At 45.4% G+C, this 20,000-nt stretch overlaps 1 protein-coding gene across 1 annotated transcript in view; it reads left to right on the forward strand.

Annotated features, from left to right (window-relative positions):
• The window catches only part of cntln (centlein, centrosomal protein), a 71,282-nt gene that overhangs the window by 2,555 nt on the left and 48,727 nt on the right, over positions 1-20,000 (forward strand). The window contains exons 2-4 of the mRNA XM_031559982.1: positions 6,617-6,793; positions 10,657-10,764; positions 13,826-13,956. Of these exons, the coding sequence (XP_031415842.1) occupies positions 6,788-6,793; positions 10,657-10,764; positions 13,826-13,956 (245 nt within the window). The 5' untranslated portion in view covers positions 6,617-6,787. The remainder of the gene's footprint in view (positions 1-6,616; positions 6,794-10,656; positions 10,765-13,825; positions 13,957-20,000) is intronic.

The raw sequence follows: 20,000 nt of genomic DNA on the forward strand, positions 1-20,000 counted from the left end.
TCTGGAGTCTTGGCTGTGGAAGCAGTGAGGGATAGGAGGCAAACATGGACTCTTGCCCATCTAGCTGAAGGGCCTGGCCATCCATCCAGTAGACCAGGTGATGTCGGCCTTAGTCATGAGCTGGTGCCAGGTGGGCAGTGAGTTGCCGTAGCAAGCGGAGGGCAATGGGGGGATCTCCCCAAAATGTGGCCTTTGGCTAAGTGCACCCGATGACCCAGCCCAGCATGGAACCACATGTGCCGTCTCTGTGGCTTAGCATGGATTAGCATCCATTAAACACACACCTCAGGCTTTATTCAGCTGTCTAATCGCACACATAGTCACACACATACGCACCAGCACCAAGTCATTAATCTGGCTCCACCTGCCTTCTGCTCCCAGCTCAGTGTGTGTGTGTCAGCCTCCCAACTCGTAGGAAGTTTCTATTTGTGATGGGTCAAACACACACTCACACTCACACATGAGTACATGCATCCTCTCAGAAACGTACAAAAATGAAGATAAAACAGGCGAACGTGCCGATCAGACCTATGTGTGTGTTGATGTGAAGGCTGTTATTCAAGCAGCCATGCTGTAGCGCCCTCTCAGTCGGACTTCTAACAGAGACCACAGCATCACTTATTTACATTCATTACCTGCAGTATAGATAGTCACTCAGACGACTCCTCTCAGCTCTGGTCTCTGTTGCTGTGAGATTGGAGATCTCCTTTGCCGCGATCAGCTCCCATCACCGCGCCTGACTTCAGAGGCTTCCTCCTCCCCGTAGCTGTGGACCTGATCTAGCCCAACTGCTTTCATATATTCCCCTTGTAAGATCTCAACCAAGTCAGCCCAGGTGATAAAAGTTGTACCCCTTTTTCCTTGTTTTCGTGCTTCTTCCTTTCTCTCCCTCACTTTCTCTCTCTCTCTCCCCACACCATCTCCAGCGTTGGGGCTGGGGTAGCCAGGGTAGCCAGGAGACCCCCGGCACGGTCCCTGAGCCACTGAGCAGGGTTTTCAACATCTGCCTCGGCCCGGCGTTATTACTGTTGGTGAATCCAGAGCTGTCAGATGTATAATTGAAGTGTCAGCCCCCCTCACGCCCACGCTGCTTGTTATGTGGGGGTCATGTTTAGATGAGGAGATGTGCTTCTTTTGATCATCATCATCATCACGCTCCAAAACTGGATCCTCCAGCATACTGAGTGAGAAGGGCAGTGTGGCTGGGGTTTTTAAATGATCCGGCCTGCAGTCACCCAGGGATGGACCGACCGCTCGCCGCAGTCAGTGTTTGGTGGGGTAATTCGGAGGATCCCTCTTAAAAACGTAATTAAATTACACCTAAATGATTTGAGTTAGTTTATATAGCATTTTGGTCTGTTATTTTGAAAGCGTAGGCATGCAGTGAAACAGAGTAAATGGGCCGAATAAGTTAGTGTGATGTGTCTGGAAGAAAGCCATTTTAATAAGAATGGCTTTAAAAAGCAGCATCATGTTTAAAGGGGTAGGCAGTGTTTTCCTTCTGAACAAATTAAGCTAAGCTAAAATGGTGTCATACACCTACGCTACATCCATTTGTTGACACTTCAGAGAGGCTGGACATGTAAACATACACTAAAAAGCATAAACAAGTATTTTACTACATAAAAGCATCGGGGAACACTATCTACCATGCCTTCGAGTTCCATCACCATTGTCTGGGAGCTGAATCTTACTGCACCTTTAAGATATGCTGTAGTGTGCTGGCTGAATAAATATGCCTACTGGTGTTCACAATGGTGATTTATTTGTAGCGATTGATTGTGTTATTGTGATTCGTTGTGAGTAATTCTTTAGTTAATTCTCACAATTGACTAAACTCACTCAAAATATTGAAACCAAAACATTTGAATCTCTTAGCTCTAAATCTTATCAGTGGACCTGCATCCATGTCGAACATGTGCAGTGATGTATGTCATTTCCATATAATCTGTCTCCATGCCTGTGTCTTCATTTCCGTGGCTTTCTCCTCTGTCATAATTTGGTTAGCAGGAGGGTGCTGCACCTTCAGACAGACGCGCTGCCTCTAATCCTTTAGACGGTAATGATAGGGGCTCCGGTGTTATTTTTCTAATAGCTCAAGTGGTCTCATTAGATCAGAGCGCTGTGTACTGAAGCTCATTAATGAAGCTCAGCCATGTGCTAAAGGCCCACAGGTCAGACACACACACACACACACACACACACACACACACACACTGTCCCTCTTCTGAGGCGCTTTCACTGCAGGCCCCAGCCACCAGCCTCTCCCCCCCCTCCCTCCCCTCCCCCCTGCCCTGTGTCAGACATCCAAACACACAACACAGATGTGCATCTCACTCCAAAGCACACCACACGCTGTTTAAAACATACATGTGCTTTTGCATTATACACACGTGCATAATTTATGCACGCATATGTACTGACACTCATGCATTTTAATAGGCATTCAGCAACACATGAATATCTCACAAGCACATTGACTTTTCTTTACCAAATCAAATGTATGGATTCTGGCACGTTTGCACCCACATAACATGTTTGTGATTCTGTATCCCCCGTGGCGGGCACAGAGTGGCACCTTTACACACTCCCGTACCCACACGAGCCCCTAGTTAACCAGCTCAGTGCTCCGCGCCCCCCCCCCCCCCCCCCCCCATGCCAGGGCCTCTACCCCCCGCCCCACTCTGCTGGCGTTACACAGATGTGAGGTGCCTGATTATAGCGGCTCCATAATTAACAGTGATCAGATTTGTTTTGTGGCATAAATGGTGCATGTGTCGAGCATTAGTCTGCCGCGTGCTCGGCTCGGCTCGGCTCGCGCTCATTGGCATGCAGCTGGCGGGGCCCGCCGGCAGACGGGTCACGAGCGTCAGGGAGCGCAATCACAAGCCCCCTCCATATGTTCCCCTTGCTTCTACAGCGGGACCACGCAAGCCAGAGAACCTCCCCAAAGAACCTAATCGCGTTCAGTAATTACAGCGCACAGCTCTTTCTCTCTCTCTCTCTCCGTCTCCCTCTCTCTCTCTCTCCCTCTCTCCCTCCTCTCTCTCTCTCTCTCTGGCTCTTTCTTTCTTTCTTTCCCTCTCCTCCCTCACTGTTTTGCTCCCTTTCTCCTCTCCTGGCTGGAAATGAGTAGGGAAGCTGAAGAACTCCCTCATCAGATCATTTGTAAATTGCTTTACGTGGCTGATGCCGAACTCAGTTGGTTTTTGACTGCTTGAAATTATAAATAATTGTAACAGATGCGGCAATATGGCCGGCCTCCAATAAACGAGGCCCCTGATAATTTGGCCGACCCCTCTGACAGGCCAATTTAATAAAATGTGAACAAAATCTTCACGCTAATAATTTATCATCCCTTCTCCCAATTGGTTAAACTTAATTACCCTGGCAGTTAACAAGGTCACACCCAGATGCCAAGCTGGTCTGTAGTTTTTGATAATGCAATCAGGAATCTAAAGGTGATGACAGTAGTGTTGTTTCTTTCATTATGCCATTCTCAAAGAAAACAACACAAAAAAAAACACGCAGGTGTCAAGGCATACTTGTCAATCGACAGTAATTACATGCCACCACCCTGAGCTTGGTTACTTTAAGAAACTGTGTGAGGGTGAAGGAGTGATGGAGAGAGCAGGTGTGAAGGAGGACAGAAGCAGTATTAGACACTAGAGGACTGTCCTTATCTCTCACCCTTATCTCTCACCCTATCAGTGGCAGAGAGCAGATGACTGGGCCTTAGTAGAAAGACACATGGTGAACTCCTCAGAACATTTGTACATTTGTAGATGTGCTCTGTACATTATGTGGGTGGACATACTGTGAGGTTCGCATTCATTCAAGATCTTCCTCTATGGCGGAACATGGTGGGGCAGATCTAGCTGACGGTTGCATTGATTGTGGTTTCACACTTACCACTAGTACTTGCCATTAGTTTTGCACTACATCTCTACAGTAATAGTATTTTTTTCTTTCTTCTTTCATTCTGTCTATTCTGTATTTCTCTCTCCCTCTTTTCTTCCATCTCTCCCTCCCTAGGGATCTCCTTCTCTCTCTGAAAGCTGTTCTGATTGGCCTGGGTTCATGTGTGATGTCTTGTGTTGTGTGCGGAGCTGCTGTGGGGTCTGGATGTTCTTAATTGACTGGCTGCTTAGAGCTGATAAACAGGAGGGCAGTGACGGGCTGCTGTCCCCTGTCCCCTGTCCCCTGTCCCCTGTCCCTGCTCTCCCGTGGGCCGCCATGTGTCCTACACCCGTTACATTAACATTCAGCCTTGGGTCTGCTCAGCTTCGCCCCAACCCTCTGGATTTTTTTTACTTATTTGCTTTGTGTTTTTAAATGCTTGTTTTTGTATCCAAAACCAGTGTTAATTAGCATTTAAAGAAGTCAACCGTTACTTGTTCGTTGGAGAAATATCACAGGCGTATCACTTATCAGCAAATGTTTTAACCAACTTGGAAAAATTAAAAAAAGATATAGACTATAAATATAATATTTAATTCACGGTATATTTCAAAAACACATAATGGAACATTACTGCTAGCATACTACTACTTTCTACATGCATTATTTATTTGCAACTGATAAAATGTTTATTAGTTGCAGAGTGCACAGCACATGTTGTGATTAATTGAAGTAACATAAGTAACATAACATAACCAACCAGCTGGAGTAGTAACATAACATAACCAACCAGCTGGAGTAGTAACATAACATAACATAACCAACCAGCTGGACTAGTAACATAACATAACATAACCAACCAGCTGGAGTAGTAACATAACATAACATAACCAACCAGCTGGAGTAGTAACATAACATAACATAACCAACCAGCTGGAGTAGTAACCATAACATAACATAACCAACCAGCTGGAGTAGTAACATAACATAACATAACCAACCAGCTGGAGTAATAACATAACATAACATAACCAACCAGCTGGAGTAGTAACATAACATAACATAACATAACATAACATAACCAACCAGCTGGAGTAGTAACATAACATAACATAACATAACATAACCAACCAGCTGGAGTAGTAACATAACATAACCAACCAGCTGGAGTAGTAACATAACATAACATAACCAACCAGCTGGAGTAGTAACATAACATAACATAACCAACCAGCTGGAGTAGTAACATAACATAACATAACCAACCAGCTGGAGTAGTAACATAACATAACATAACCAACCAGCTGGAGTAATAAACATAACATAATATAACAACCAGCTGGAAGTAGTAACATAACATAACATACATAACATAACCAACCAGCTGGAGTAGTAACATCAAAACCAAGCTGGAGTAGTAACATAACATAACCAACCAGCTGGAGTAGTAACATAACATAACATAACATAACCAACCAGCTGGAGTAGTAACATAACATAACATAACATAACATAACCAACCAGCTGGAGTAGTAACATAACATAACCAACCAGCTGGAGTAGTAACATAACATAACATAACATAACATAACCAACCAGCTGGAGTAGTAACATAACATAACATGACCAACCAGCTGGAGTAGTAACATAACATAACCAACCAGCTGGAGTAGTAACATAACATAACATAACCAACCAGCTGGAGTAGTAACATAACATAACATAACCAACCAGCTGGAGTAGTAACATAACATAACATAACCAACCAGCTGGAGTAATAACATAACATAAAATAACCAACCAGCTGGAGTAGTAACATAACATAACATAACCAACCACCTGGAGTAGTAACATAACATAACATAACCAACCAGCTGGAGTAGTAACATAACATAACATAACATAACATAACATAACCAACCAGCTGGAGTAGTAACATAACATAACATAACATAACATAACCAACCAGCTGGAGTAGTAACATAACATAACATAACCAACCAGCTGGAGTAGTAACATAACATAACATAACCAACCACCTGGAGTAGTAACATAACATAACATAACCAACCACCTGGAGTAGTAACATAACATAACCAACCACCTGGAGTAGTAACATAACATAACATAACCAACCAGCTGGAGTAGTAACATAACATAACATAACCAACCACCTGGAGTAGTAACATAACATAACCAACCACCTGGAGTAGTAACATAACATAACCAACCACCTGGAGTAGTAACATAACATAACATAACCAACCACCTGGAGTAGTAACATAACATAACATAACCAACCACCTGGAGTAGTAACATAACATAACCAACCAGCTGGAGTAACGTGTCTGTGTTGTCCAGCAGCATTATTTCTTTTGACTGCATTTTGTCATTTTAGAATTTTTTGGTTTGATCCCAAAATGCAGCTCATTTGAACTGCTTTACTTTTCATTAGACCTGCTGTGTGACCCTGTTTGTGTGCTGAATCTTGATTTTGGATTTTTCTCAATTTATTTCTGCTTCATCCATTCTGGACCTAGTCTTGATCTTCTGTGTGTAAGCATAAATGTATGGACCTAGCCTTGCTCTTCTGTGTGTAAGCATAAATGTATGGACCTAGTCTTCATCTTCTGTGTGTAAGCATAAATGTATGGACCTAGTCTTCATCTTCTGTGTGTAAGCATAAATGTATGGACGAATCTACATTGCCTTACAGCAGCTCCAGCAGGAGCAGAGGCTAGACACGGCTGAGGGAGACCAGGACCTCCGTGGGGCTCTGGAGATCCAGGACCAGACTCCAGTCTCACAGCCCCAGCCAGGAGAGCCTCCGGGGGGCCCCGGCCATGCTGAATGCCCTGCTGGACCCAGGAGCCGACAGTCACGGGGAATGCAGGTATGGTAACAAGAGTGTCTGTCTGACCCTCCGGGGGGGGGGGGGGGGGGGGGGTGGGGATGTTGATCAGGACAGAGAGAGGATGGGAGAGAGACCATAACAAGAGATCAGGACAGACAGAGAGAGAGAGAAAGAGAGAGGAGACAGACTGAGAGAAAGAGAGATGAAAAAAAAATGAGACAGAAAGAGAGGGAGCACATTAATCATGTGATGGAGCTGAAGTGTCCTCCCCTACCTCCTGCTGTGGCCAGGCAAGCCTGCCATGAAGGTTTTCACGCATGCCTGAGGCCTAAATGGCTTGAAATCTCCCTATCAGTGTGTTCATAACAAACGCACCTCTTTTTTTTTTACATATCCACGACAGAAAGTCTGTGCAGCCCAGCATTATCAGCGTTTGAATCGGAAAGTTGTGTGGATATTATGGCAAATGTATGCATACACTAGGCAATCTGTATGTGCATTTTGTATTGGTTATATATATATATATATATTTAATCAAGGCAGTGTTAATGTTTGTCTAAACATTACTTTGGGCACAAGGTTCTTTGCAGGCTGTGAGCTGCCTTTGATGTCGTCTTGAGTGTGCCAACCTGACACTCAGCCACTTTGAAGACACACAAACTCCATTAGTCAAATCTGCTGTGCCCTGCCCTCAACCACTGAGCCTTATTTGATGAGACGGGTTGCCATGGCCACAAGGGACTCCGCCCTCCCCCCCCCAAATGGGCAGACCGTCCGCCTGTCTTTACCTTAATCCCATACGGCACCTCTCCATGTGGCCAGGAGACGGAGTTATTTGAGGATCTGCTGCAGCCAAATATGGCCACCCAGCTGATTAATCGTGTGGTCTATAGGTTGTTGGGTATGGCGGCTCTTTGAAGGAAAGGGCACAGTAGAATTGTTTGTGGGATTTCTGGATAAACTATAGACATTGAAATCTAAGTGTTTTGGGGTCAGAATGAACCTAAATTGAGACAAAGCCTACATTTTCAAAGATAGGAAGAAATCTGGGGAAATCAAGTAACAATAACTAAGAACTGCAGTAACATTAGTTGATGCTCCATACCATGAAATCCTACTTTAGAAATGAACAGCTATGATAGCATAACATAACATTTTCATGAATGAGTGTATGCTGTCTCCATACACATGTTGCATGACAGCACATGTTACTCTTTGTCCCGTCCTTCACATCTCATTCATGTGTATGATCTTTGGAGTTTCACCACCAAGATCCTCTGGCCGACTGGTTATTTCAGGGGCACCTAAATACAGCATTCCTGCTGGACTGCCTCTCTCACGCAGACCACTGCTCTCCTTATAGCTTGTGGTCATTCTTGTGGAGTGTGTCAGGCTCAGCCTCCCTGCCCTCCGGCCCCCTCTCCGTTGCCCTCACATGAGTAGGTTAGATGGGACTTCATCGACTCTAATACAGTATTCCTATTCAGTCGCCGCAGGGCAGGGCATAGCGGGGCCACAGCCGCACACACATGATATGACAGCACTGCCACTATAAAGACAGCCATTGATGGCACAGTGACCCCCCCCACCCCACCCTCGTGTGTGTGTGCGTGTGTGCGTGTGTGTGTGTGTGTGTGTGTGTGTGTGTGTGTGTGTGCGTGCGCGTGCGTGTGTGTGTGGAGGGTTGACCTTCAGCCCCATCTTGTGTATGTGAGTTGAGTGTGTCTGTGTCAGTTTGCCCCATGTGCGTGCTGGCCTATTAGTCTCTGTGTTGTGTGCGGAGGGTTTTGCCGCTAACCAGCTGCTGGGCGTGGGGCTGCTGGCCCTGGTGTGTGAGGACATGAAAGCAGGCTAAAGACGGGCCAGGTGGAGACCCTGAGCGGGGGGGAGCATCTGCTGGGCCCTCCATCAGTCTCCTCCACCCTCAGTGTGTCCACTGACACAGACCAGAGTCACCCTGTACGCCTAAATGGGCAGGGAGGCCCCTGAGACTCATTGACTGCTAATACAGAGGCAAAGACTTTGCAGCGTCAGACAGAGGAAGCTGCTCTCTGTACTGCTGTCAAATGGATGGAATGAATGAATTAGGTGAGCAGGATTTTTGAGAGCAAATCAAGTTGTTCTTTCTGCCCTTGGTAACCTGCCCTGGAATGTAACAATGAACTTTACTAATTGATTTGAATTGAATTGACTGGTTCAGTTCTTGGAAAGGGCTTTGAAGAAAATCAAGGTGTGACAGAATACGCGACTGTCACGCAATTCCCCAAAAAATTAAATAATGAACTGAACAGATGTGGTTGTGTAAACATTGTATGTCCTTCACGTTAAATTTGACGGCCACTATGTTTGCTTGGTTATGTGCGCACAGTTTGAAAAGAGTATCAGCGTCTGTAATATACTGGCCTGTAGCGGGGATCCGAAGGTGCGGGAACAAACCGGTACAATTTGGCGGTACAAATTCAATTTTGCACTAGTTGCTATGGATACCATTTAGTGCTGTAATTGACGTATTTTATGAAATGTTTGATTTTGATAAAATGTCACAGGTTTGATCTACCTTGTTTGACACAGAACTCAGTATTGTCATGAACTGAAATGTTGCTTCTAGATGTTTTTCTACAATACGATCCAATACAAGAGATTTGGTGTTCATATCTATGCTGGACACTGGGGTGCATTCATGGTCAGCTGCTGTGGGCAGGGATGTAAAGACAAAGCAGATTCATTAAATGAGTTATGTGTGTTTGTGTTGGGGCTTAGGAGGATAATTAAGGGACCCTAATGCAAACCTTGTGCTCCAAATGGGAACTCTGAACTTGAACTCTGAACTTGAACTCTGAACTTGACCTCTGAAATTGAACTCTGAACTTGAACTCTGAACTTGCGCCATTGAACTCTGAACTTGCTCCAAAGATCCCTGGCAGTGCATGCCACCAGCACTCCCAAATGTTTCTTTCAGCAGCTGCAGAGAGGATTCAGATGTATGCTTTCATATTGACATACCTGTGGGCTTACATTTCACATCAGATCACATCACCCCAGTTTCCTATGAGATCATCTTCATAGCCTAGCGGCTGATTCTCCGTATCTCCATGGCCTATTGTCTGATCTTGCTATGGATCGTTAACTCCGCTCATCACCTCGTCGCCCGTCATGCTGCTCCATCTTGTCGCCATCCAGCGTGCCTCTGCCCCTGCCCCTGCCCACGTCACAGGCCTCTGGCATCATATTGTGCTATTGTTTCCCAGCAGGCCGCAGTCTTCCTGAGAGAGCCTCTCATTCACCTACCTTTCCTCTCTTGCCCTCCCATTGTCCTATCAAGAGCAGCCCAGGCCCCTGCCAGGGCAATTAGAGATCCCCCCCCCCCCCCCCCACACCCCACCCCACACACCCCACACACCCCACACACACACACACACACACACACACACACACACACACACACACACATACCTGAGGTAATGAGGCCGGCCTCGCTTGGCAGTCGGCAGCCCTTTAGTCTTCCCTAACGGGACGTCATTATTGTCAAAGAAACAATGTAAATGCAAATGAACACTCTCATTAGTCGGATACAGGGGAGAACTGCTCTTCTACTGCACCAGGCTGGGGGGGCTGCTGTCCGCTACTCCTCTGGCATCCTGTTTGTTTTCCCCGCTGTGTGTCTGTGTGTGTGTGTGTGTGTGTGTGTGTGTGTGTGTGAGAGGGTGTGTGTGTGTGTGTGTGTGTGTGTGTGTGTGAGAGGGTGTGTGTGTGTGTGTGTGAGAGGGTGTGCGTGGGTGTTTGTGTTTGTGGGTGTGTGTGCTTTAATGGCACATGTGGTTATGTGTGGTTTACACATTCACAGGTTATTGGGGTTAGTGTTGAGAGCTGATTGGCTGTGCCCTCTGTGTCTTGTATCCCAGGAGGCACTGGGGCGCCGCTCCAGGTCCCTGTCCCCGGGGAGCAGCAGCCGAGCGGCAGCAGAGGGGGAGGCCACCATCCAGAGGCTGCAGGAGCTGCTGGCACTCAAGGTGAGGAGGAGGAGGAGGAGGAGGCGCAGCCATGCCTCTGTGTCTCCTATTCTGCTCTTCGTCTCCTTCGCCTCCTCACTCTCTCATTCTTTCCAGTTTCCGCCTGTTCAACTCCTTTTTCTTTTCTTTTTTTTCTTCCCTATCTCTTCCTGATCATTTCCAGCAGAGGCCATTGTCTCGGTGACTGTGTGTGTGTGTGTGTGTGTGTGTGTGTGTGTGTGTGTGTGTTTGCTTACGCACACTGTGCTGGGATCTCATTGGCCGGTGAGCGCCATGACCCTACTCATCTGTCCCCTCATGTGTGAATGTCACAGCACCTCTGGGAGGGGAGCAGGAAGCCGCCGGAGCGTCTCTTCTCGTTCGCCACTTCTCCCACCACTCTCGCTCTCCCACTCCCACTCCTCTCCTCTCCTCTCCTCTCTCCTCCGTCTCCTCCCTCCCGCTGAAGGGCTGCCCAGACGCCCTCTCCTTCTCCTTCTCCGCTCGCTCCTGATGACTCAATTATTACCCCCCAGCAGCAATTACAGCCTGACGGAGATAATGCCTCCGAGAGCCTCACCCACTCCCACGCCGCACCTAACTGCACCCCGGCCCGGGAGGACACCATGCTCCTCGTGTGTGTGTGTGTGTGTGTGTGTGTGTGTGTGTGTGTGTGTGTGTGTGTGTGTGTGTGTGTGTGTGTGTGTGTGTGTGTGTGTGTGTGTGTGTGTGTGTGTGTGTGTGTGTGTGTGTGTGTGTGTGTGTGTCTGTGTCTGTGTCTGTGTGTGTGTGTGTGTGTGTGTGTGTGTGTGTGTGTGTGTGTGTAGGATGTAGTGGAGTATAATCCAGATGCCAGGCTAATGGCTAATGAGGCTCCACGTTGAGGGGGTGAGGTGGAGTTTACTGGGTTGGTGGCGTGAGGCTGATGGCAGATGGAGCCTGAGGATGACTGAAGGACCAAAGGACAGAGATGGTTCCCCTCCAGAGGCTGCCCTTGCACAAAGAGGCCATTGTTGGTTGAACGGTGCCTCCTTGCTGACCTTTTCTAACCCACACACACACACACACACACTCACACTCTCACACTCACTCACTCGCACTCTGACTCTCAGTCTCTCCATCACGCGCACACATACATTCACACACAGCCCCTCCAACACACACGCTCACCGTCAGCGAAAGCAATGAAGCAGCAGGAGAGGAGTTGCTTGAGTGTGTGTTTGCTGCAGGAACTGCACTCTCTCTAAACCCATCAGCTCCTTCACTCTTTTGACCTTCATTCTCTCTCTTTCTCTCCTCTCTCTCTCTCTCTCTCTCTCTCTCTCTCCTTCACCCTCTCTTATCTCTCTCTCTCAAACTGGTAGAGCAGTAGATGGCAGACAGGCAGCACCCCCCCCCCCCCCCCCCCCCCCCTCCACCCTTTAGACAGATTGGGCAGGCGTGGTATGTGGCCATCATTCTGTCTCTGGTAGCTGTGAGCAGTAAAGATGCTACCACAGGTCGTTTCTCTAATTAACACCCATTTCTCTGCAGGGCTCTTGTACCTCTTCCATTGAACTGGAGGGGGAAGTTTGTCAAGCACTACCCTTTCAGACGTCACTGAGCAGAAACACTCTGCGCTCGTTGCCAAGTGAGCCCTCTGCCTCCTCCCTCTACTAAATGTTTGCAACTTCATATGATACACAGAGGCATGGTTTTTATTTCGTAACCACAAGGCTTGCGGGGGGGGGGGGGGGGGGGATCTGTTCTTTTTAATTTTTGTAAGTGTCCTGTGAGAAGAGTTAGCGTTTTGAGTCCCTGCGTAAAGGCTCTGCTGCTGTAGTAAGCTGTAAGGGGCTGGTATTGATTGTGGGGGGAGCCCAGGCGTCTTCGGTCCTAGCCAGAGTCGTGGCTGTTGCATGAAGGGCCCTGCCAAAGCCATGTTGTGGCTAATGCCCTGTCACTCTGACATGGAGCAGCAGCCGATCAATCTGTCTGCTGACCAGCCTCTTCTCCTCTTCCTTCTCCTCTCATCTCCTCTTGCCCAGCCTCCTTCATTAGAGACCAGTTGTGTGTGTGTGTGTGTGTGAGTGTTTTCCTTCACGGGTTTGTTGTTGAAGGGTTTTAGTGTGTGTCCTCTCTTGTGAATCTCGGAGCAGTAAATCCATACTTGTCACATTGGCGGGCGGCTGGCCTCTGCCTGGTGTGTTCTCTTTGTCCTTGTTAATAATAACAGGGTTCAGGGCTCCGCATTTCCCTCCCGGCAGGGCTGCCGTGTCATAGCAGCGGTAAACAAGCTTCCCTCCCTTCAAAAAGTCTCCCGGCCCTGGCCACTCAAGCAGAAAGCAGCCCCTCGCCTTGTTTCCCTCACTGCTCGCTGCCAGCTAAGGTCAGAATAATAGGGGGCCGTTCTTGTCAGGAAAATCTATATGTTCACCTCTGAAAAGTCCCATGTAATCTCTGGCCTTTTCTCCCACCCCTTCTCCCCCACACCAACCCCTCATTCGTGCTTTCGTCGTCTTTTTGTCTTTTTTTTTTTGGTTTTGTTAAATGGCTGGCAAGCTAAGGCCAGTATTTGTGGGCGATTTGGAGGGGAGCGACCTCACTCAGTGTGCGCCCCCATGCTGCGGGGCATGTGGGTTGGTGTGGGCTCGTCGCGCTCTCCCCATTGGCTGCCTGCTGACACGGCGGCGGCCGGTGATTATGTCCCAGGTGCCAGGGTCAGTATGGAGGCCTGCATCACCGCTGCCTGCCTGCCTGCCTGCAGTACAGGGAGGGAGAGAGAACAGACAGAACCTTAACTGGGAGCCAAACTTTTTCAAATGGTTCTCAAAGTGCACCAGTGAGAAGAAAGGAAGTTCTATGTTCTACTATTAATGTATTAATGTTAATTAAGATGAGGTGGAAGGACGCATATTTGAGTGTATAACACCATTGTTGACACATCTAGCTTTATTTGTTGTTTTTGAATGATGAATTGTAATTGAAGGGTATATTTCCATACTCATACTGTCCAAAGTTGCAGAGTTACACAATTAACATTACTTTTTATATAGCAATTTTAAATACCTTTTGTTTGTGTGTGTGTGTGTGTGCACCACAGACAGAAGAGAACGAGGTGCTGAGGAAGGCCCATGAGAAGCGTCAGGAACGTCTGCGTCTGATTCAGGCCAGCTACAAGACCCTACGGGAGCAGCTGAGGGTGGCGGAGGAGGCCCAGGGGGTCCAGGGCAAGTGAGTAGCCAATCACATCTGAGCACTGAGTTCTGACTGACTGACAGTTGCCTGCTTGTTGTAGCTGCCATGTAGCTTTACCAGACCAGAGATGAAAGGCACAAGTTAATGACTCATTTATATGGTCATTTCAGTATCTTCAGCTGTGTTGCATTAGAAGTTGCCTCACCCGCACCACACCCACATCTGATGGCAAAGTGTTCCACATCATGTTGTGCGTGTGCGTGTGCGTGTGTGCAGATGTGAACCCTGCCATTAACAGCCTTTTGTCACGCAATGAAAATGTGTTAAAAGGAATCCTCATTCAACAATAATAAACAAAGGGTCCAGGTCAAAATATAGTCATGTCAGATAGTGTAACACACAAATAACATGATTCCAGAAGTGCAGAATAATTGGACAGTCTCAAAACCTATGAAGAAAATAGAATCAGTGTTATAAATGTTGCAATATGGATGATTGTTTCATGAGTTAACATTTGTAAGGTGTGTAATATGTACGATGGATAGTCTTGAAATGAATAATTACATGAGTAAGGTTTTTGGAAGCGAGGCTAAGGTTTGACCACACTGTGATCCAGTCTGGGTGGAATCCTAACCAAGAAAGCTCCAAATCAAAACTTGTTTATTAGGTATATGTACACTGTTAAGTCATTTATTATACATTTCCTTGACTGCACCTTTAGAATCTTTTATAGGATCAATCCTACTTCACATTCGGTGGTCACTCAAAGCAGAATTTCATGGCACCCCATATGCTTTCATTGCAGATTGCAACCTTAAGTACATGGGGGGGGGGAAACAGCCAGGTAGACTATATTCAGTTTGCATGTCTTGGAATGTGTGCAGCCCATCACCATCAAATACTTATCTGAAAATGCAAAAACACCTTTGGATGGCCAAAAAGGATAAACAAAAGGCTGATGACCAGATGAGAGGGTATTGTTCCATAGAGGAGATTGCTCAGAGATTTTCTTTGAATGGCCTATTACTTTTTCAGGACCGTATGTATCGTGCAGTATTATTTCAAGTGGCTGAAATAATCTTCCCAAATTATTGGTGTATATTCCGACGTACTGTCCAGGCGTGCCTAGCTCTAATCTGAAATGCCCAATAATAAATCTGAAAATTAAGAAGGGCAATGCTGCCTTCTAATTTTGTTTGCTAATTTTGGTCTTCTGCCACTCGAGACAAATGTCAAGACTGAGTTAATTTCTTTAAAATATTTAGGAGGTGGGATACATACAATGAAGAATAAAAAGTCGAGGTAAAATATTCATCTTGACTGTGCAAGTTCTAGCTTGCAATAGCATCTAAAGATTACTCCATCTTTGCAAATCAAGCTTGATTTTCTGACTAGTTTAATTGAAATTCATCTGAATGATTCTTGACAGAGGGTCTGTTATTTTAATTACTAGGCATGTAACTGCCAAGGCAATTAAGGAGGGACATGTATTGAGAGGCATTATTTATCCCAATTCATTTTATATCCAGACATATTACTGAAATGGTGGAATAACATTAGGTTTTGGTTTGTTTCTGTTGAAAAGGTTTAGTAAAATGTCACCTGCATATGTGACGGGGCACCTGTGTGACTGTAGGCTGCTGCCTTTACTGGACTGGGTGCTGGTGTTTTGTGTGTATTTTGCGTGTTTGGTGTTTGTGTCTGTGTACAGTTTATATGTACGTTATCCACACCACTCTGTGTAAAATAATCACTCAATTTCAATGTCTTGTCTGATAAATGTTCCGTTTATTTAGTTTAAAGTCATACCTCATATTGTCATATTTCATAGCCTTCGTCTTACTGTTCGTCTTGCGTGCGTCTTGTTTCTTACGTGAATCTGCCGCGTATAAGCCGAGTTTTAACTTCCGAGGTTACCCTCGGTAATTGTTTTTCAGCTGCTTTATTATGTGTCGGCTATGCCATCACCGAGCCACGTTGCTACCATGGTGTAGTGTTTTTCCCAGCTGTGGGACATTGTCTGTTTACGTATGGCTGCTGTAAGCCACAGGTGTTGGTGCCTGGGCCGATGACACCCCTGCCGTTTAATAATTGGCATGAGCCAATTGGACGTTGTGTCTAGGCTACTTAAACGTGCCTTTTCTTTGTTCGAGCTAATGTGGTCCTTTTTATACATGTAGTCGACTATTTATTGTGCATATTTGTATTGAGGCTATGATGCCAATGTATTTGTCTTTTTGAAAAGTTTAATTATATTGATTTATTATTGTTATTGTTTTTACTGCCTTATGGGCCTTATTTGGGATAATAAATATTCCCATCTTCTTAACATCTTGAACCTCCTGAGTCCTCCATGAGTTTAACATCTTGCTCTAACCGCAAAGCTATCCCGACCTTTAACATGCATACAATGAGATATGACCAGTAGTTTGGTCTGAGGGTCTGGGCTAAGGGTTCCAATGACGGCACGAAAAGAAGTGGTGACAGGGGACATTCTTGACGACAGCCCCTTTGTGATGGAAAGGGTAGAGACTGAAGGGTGCCTGTTAAAATAGAGGATGTTGGGTATTTGTACAAAGTTTGAATAGCATATACGGATTTAGGACCGAAGCCAAAATGTTGCAATACAGTCCATAGATAATTCCACTCCAGTCTGTCAAAAGCCTGAAGCGTATCAAGAGAAAACGACCTACATGTGTCAGTATATGTGTGAGTGATCAATTATATGCAGTAGACGTCACTTATTGTCTGTGGCCAATCGCCCCCTTACAAACCCTGTTTGATCAATCAAATCAAATGATCATGTAGATCATCACTGGAGATGAACAGTTTAACCTGTCCTTATTTTTCTTCTGTAACAAAATAATAAGAGTAGCATTTGAGTGTCTATGAAGCATACCATGTTCAATACCGTAATTCATAGAATTCAAGATTAGCGGTCCCACAATATCCCAAACAGCCAAGTAAAGCTCAAGACCTCCCATCAAGACCAGGAGATTGTCCTTTCTTTAATAATCTGGCAGCATTATGAAATTCTTCCAGGGCTACAGGTTTTTCTACCTGATCCCGATCCTGTGTTGATAAGATAGGGAGGTTCAGGTTCTCTAAAAAATGTAACCCCCTGGGAGTATGAAGTCGGGTTAGGGTAAGGGTAGGAATTGGATACAAACCTAGGTTAGCGTAAGGGAAGGAATTGGGGGTGGAAATAAAATGTAAAATAAAATATAAGGGAATAACATACAGTGGGGAAAATAAGTATTTGAACCCCGGCCGATTTCGCAAGTTTGGCCACTTGCAAAGAAATGTGTGACCTATAATTGTAATAGTAGGTGTATTTTAACAGTGAGAAACAGAATATCAACAAAAAAATCCAGAAAACTGCATTTTATAACATTTATGACTTAATTTGCATTTGATGCAGAAAATAAGTATTTGAACCCCTAGCAAAACATGACTTAGTACTTGGTGGAATAACCCTTGTTGGCAAGCACAGACGTCAGACTTTTCTTGTAGTTGGTCACCAGGTTTACACACATCTCAGGAGGGATTTTGGTCCACTCCTCTTTGCAGATCCTCTCCAAATCCTTAAGGTTGCGTTTTCAATGGGAGGGAATGAGGGAATGAGGTTCAAGCCCAATATTCCACATTACATGGCCCCATCCATAGTCCCCTCGATGCAGTGGAGTCGTCCTGTACCCTTGGCAGAGAAACAGCCCCAAAGCATAATGTTTCCACCTCCATGCTTGACGGTGGGGATGGTGTCATATTCAGCATTCTTCCCCCTCCAAACGCGGCAAGTCGAGTTGATGCCAAAGAGCTTGATTTTGGTCTCATCTGACCACATCCTGTCTCCCAATCCTCCTTAGAATCATTCAAGTGTTCATTGGCAAACTTCAGACGGCCCTGTACATGTGCTTCCTTGAGCAGGGGGACCTTGCGAGTGCTGCAGTACTTCAAACCATTACGGCGTAGTGTGTTGCCAATGGTTTTTTTGGTGACTGTGGTCCCAGCTGCCTTGAGATCATTCACAAGCTCCCCCTGAGTAGTTCTGGGGTTATTCTGCACCTTTCGGATGATCACCGATACTGCAAGAGGTGATATCTTGCATGGAGCCCCAGACCTAGAGCGATTGATAGTTGTCTGCTTCTCACCAAGCTGCTTGCCGATGGTTTTGTAACCCATTCCAGCCTTGTCTACAATCTTATCTCTGACGTCATTGGTCAACTCTTTGGTCTTTCCCATGGTGGTGAGGTTGAAGGTGTGAAGTATGATTCTTTGGACAGGTTTCTTTTATACACGTCACCAGTTGAGATCAGGTGTAACTTGTTAGGCCTAATGAGGACTAATCTGTGTGCTTCTTGGGCACATAACTGGTCATTGGGAGCCAGAATTCTTGCTGTTTGCTTGGAGGTTCAAATACTTATTTTCTGCATCAAATACAAATAAAGTCATAAATGTTATAAAATGCAGTTTTCTGGATTTGTTTGTTGAAATTCTATTTCTCACTGTTAAAATACACCTAACATTACAATTATAGATCACACATTTCTTTGCAAGTGGCCAAACTTGCGAAATCGGCAGGGGTTCAAATACTTATTTTCCCCACTGTACTTCTTACATACTGGCGTATATTGCACACATTTAGGTTAGGGACTTTGGTTTGGGTAACTTGGAACACTTAGTTTGGTTATGAGCGTAGTTGCCAACTGAAGTTAGTTACAGATGAATCTCTTTTTAACTGAGGATTACTTGGGTTCTTTATTACCACCATTGTTGTTTGGCATCGACATCTTGGGTGATTTAACATAATTCAGCATTATTTGCTTCCTAAAGACCTGAACGTAACGAATAGTAAGTCCCTTCATTCACGCCTGCAACGCCATTAATCCATCACTTGTTCCGGATCATTTTGGAGGGCAAGGGCAAGGCAAAGATGGCCCAGAGGTGTGAGAAGGAGTGGACCTTAAAGAAAATGGGGAAAATATTATCTTGTTTGCCAGGCTTTGCTTTATCTGAAAACCCAAATATCTCTGTGTCGGCGGGGTGATGCAGAAAATGTCATTAAGATTTCCCTAGTTCTTTCTCTCCTCACCTCTCAAGCCTTTTAAATGTAACTAATGGAAGCGTATGTTGAGTATCCACATGGGATGCAAGTGTTGACCTTGTCAGCTGTGCTCTCCCTGGGTTAATTAAAGAAAACAGCAGTGCAACATGAGCCCGTGTGAAAGGAGTGTGAATATATTCACCTCTGTCGGGTATGTGTGCGTGTGTGAGAGAGAGAGAGAGAGAGAGAGGAAGAAAGAGAAGAGAGTGTGAGTGTATCTTTGCTATGAACAAAGCACATAGAAAATATTAGTGAGGAGATCTATGAATCACATTTTTAGAATGCTTTATTAAGGACTATTTTCTCAACATACTTTTTTTAAATGGTTTTTAAACCATCAGCCAGAATTGTACCAAATTTAGTATATTGCTATTCCTTTCTGTGAAAAGCATTGCCATTATTTTTATTCATCCCAACATAATTAATGAAAACATTGGCACACATCTAGGAATGCCTGTACATAGATTGATGCTTATTTTGCTAGACAAATGTATTTGAGGGTTAAATATAGTAGGCCTCTGTCTGTATTTGTTTGTGACTTCTTCTTTCAAGGCAAACAGTAACTTTGGGAGGCAAAGACCCCCGAAGGGGCCGTGCCAGTCAAGAGAGAGAGACAATGGAGAATGACTCGAACCACCCCTGTTAAACGCAGAGAAATCAGTCCTAACAAGTCAGAGGGGAAAAAACGTCGGCTCTCATTGCTTTTTTTGGGCTTGTTAAGGATCCCCAAGCTGCCACCATGCTGGGCTGATACTTCCGCATCACTCCTTCCCTCCCCTCAGTACTTTTGTGTTTCTTTTTGTGCCATCACACACAGACACTTCTCTGTTAATTTGTCTTTTTCTGCCACATTGTATGGACAAACTTGGGTGTGGCTGCTACAAAGCTCAAACAGTTTTATCCGCTGTAAGTTTTGAGCTATTTCCACTGGCTTGTGTATATCATCCCAATTTGATGTACTTGATACAAATTGACA

This window comes from Clupea harengus, chromosome 22 (genome assembly GCF_900700415.2).
Source record: "Clupea harengus chromosome 22, Ch_v2.0.2, whole genome shotgun sequence".
NCBI classification, from domain to species: Eukaryota; Metazoa; Chordata; class Actinopteri; order Clupeiformes; family Clupeidae; genus Clupea; species Clupea harengus.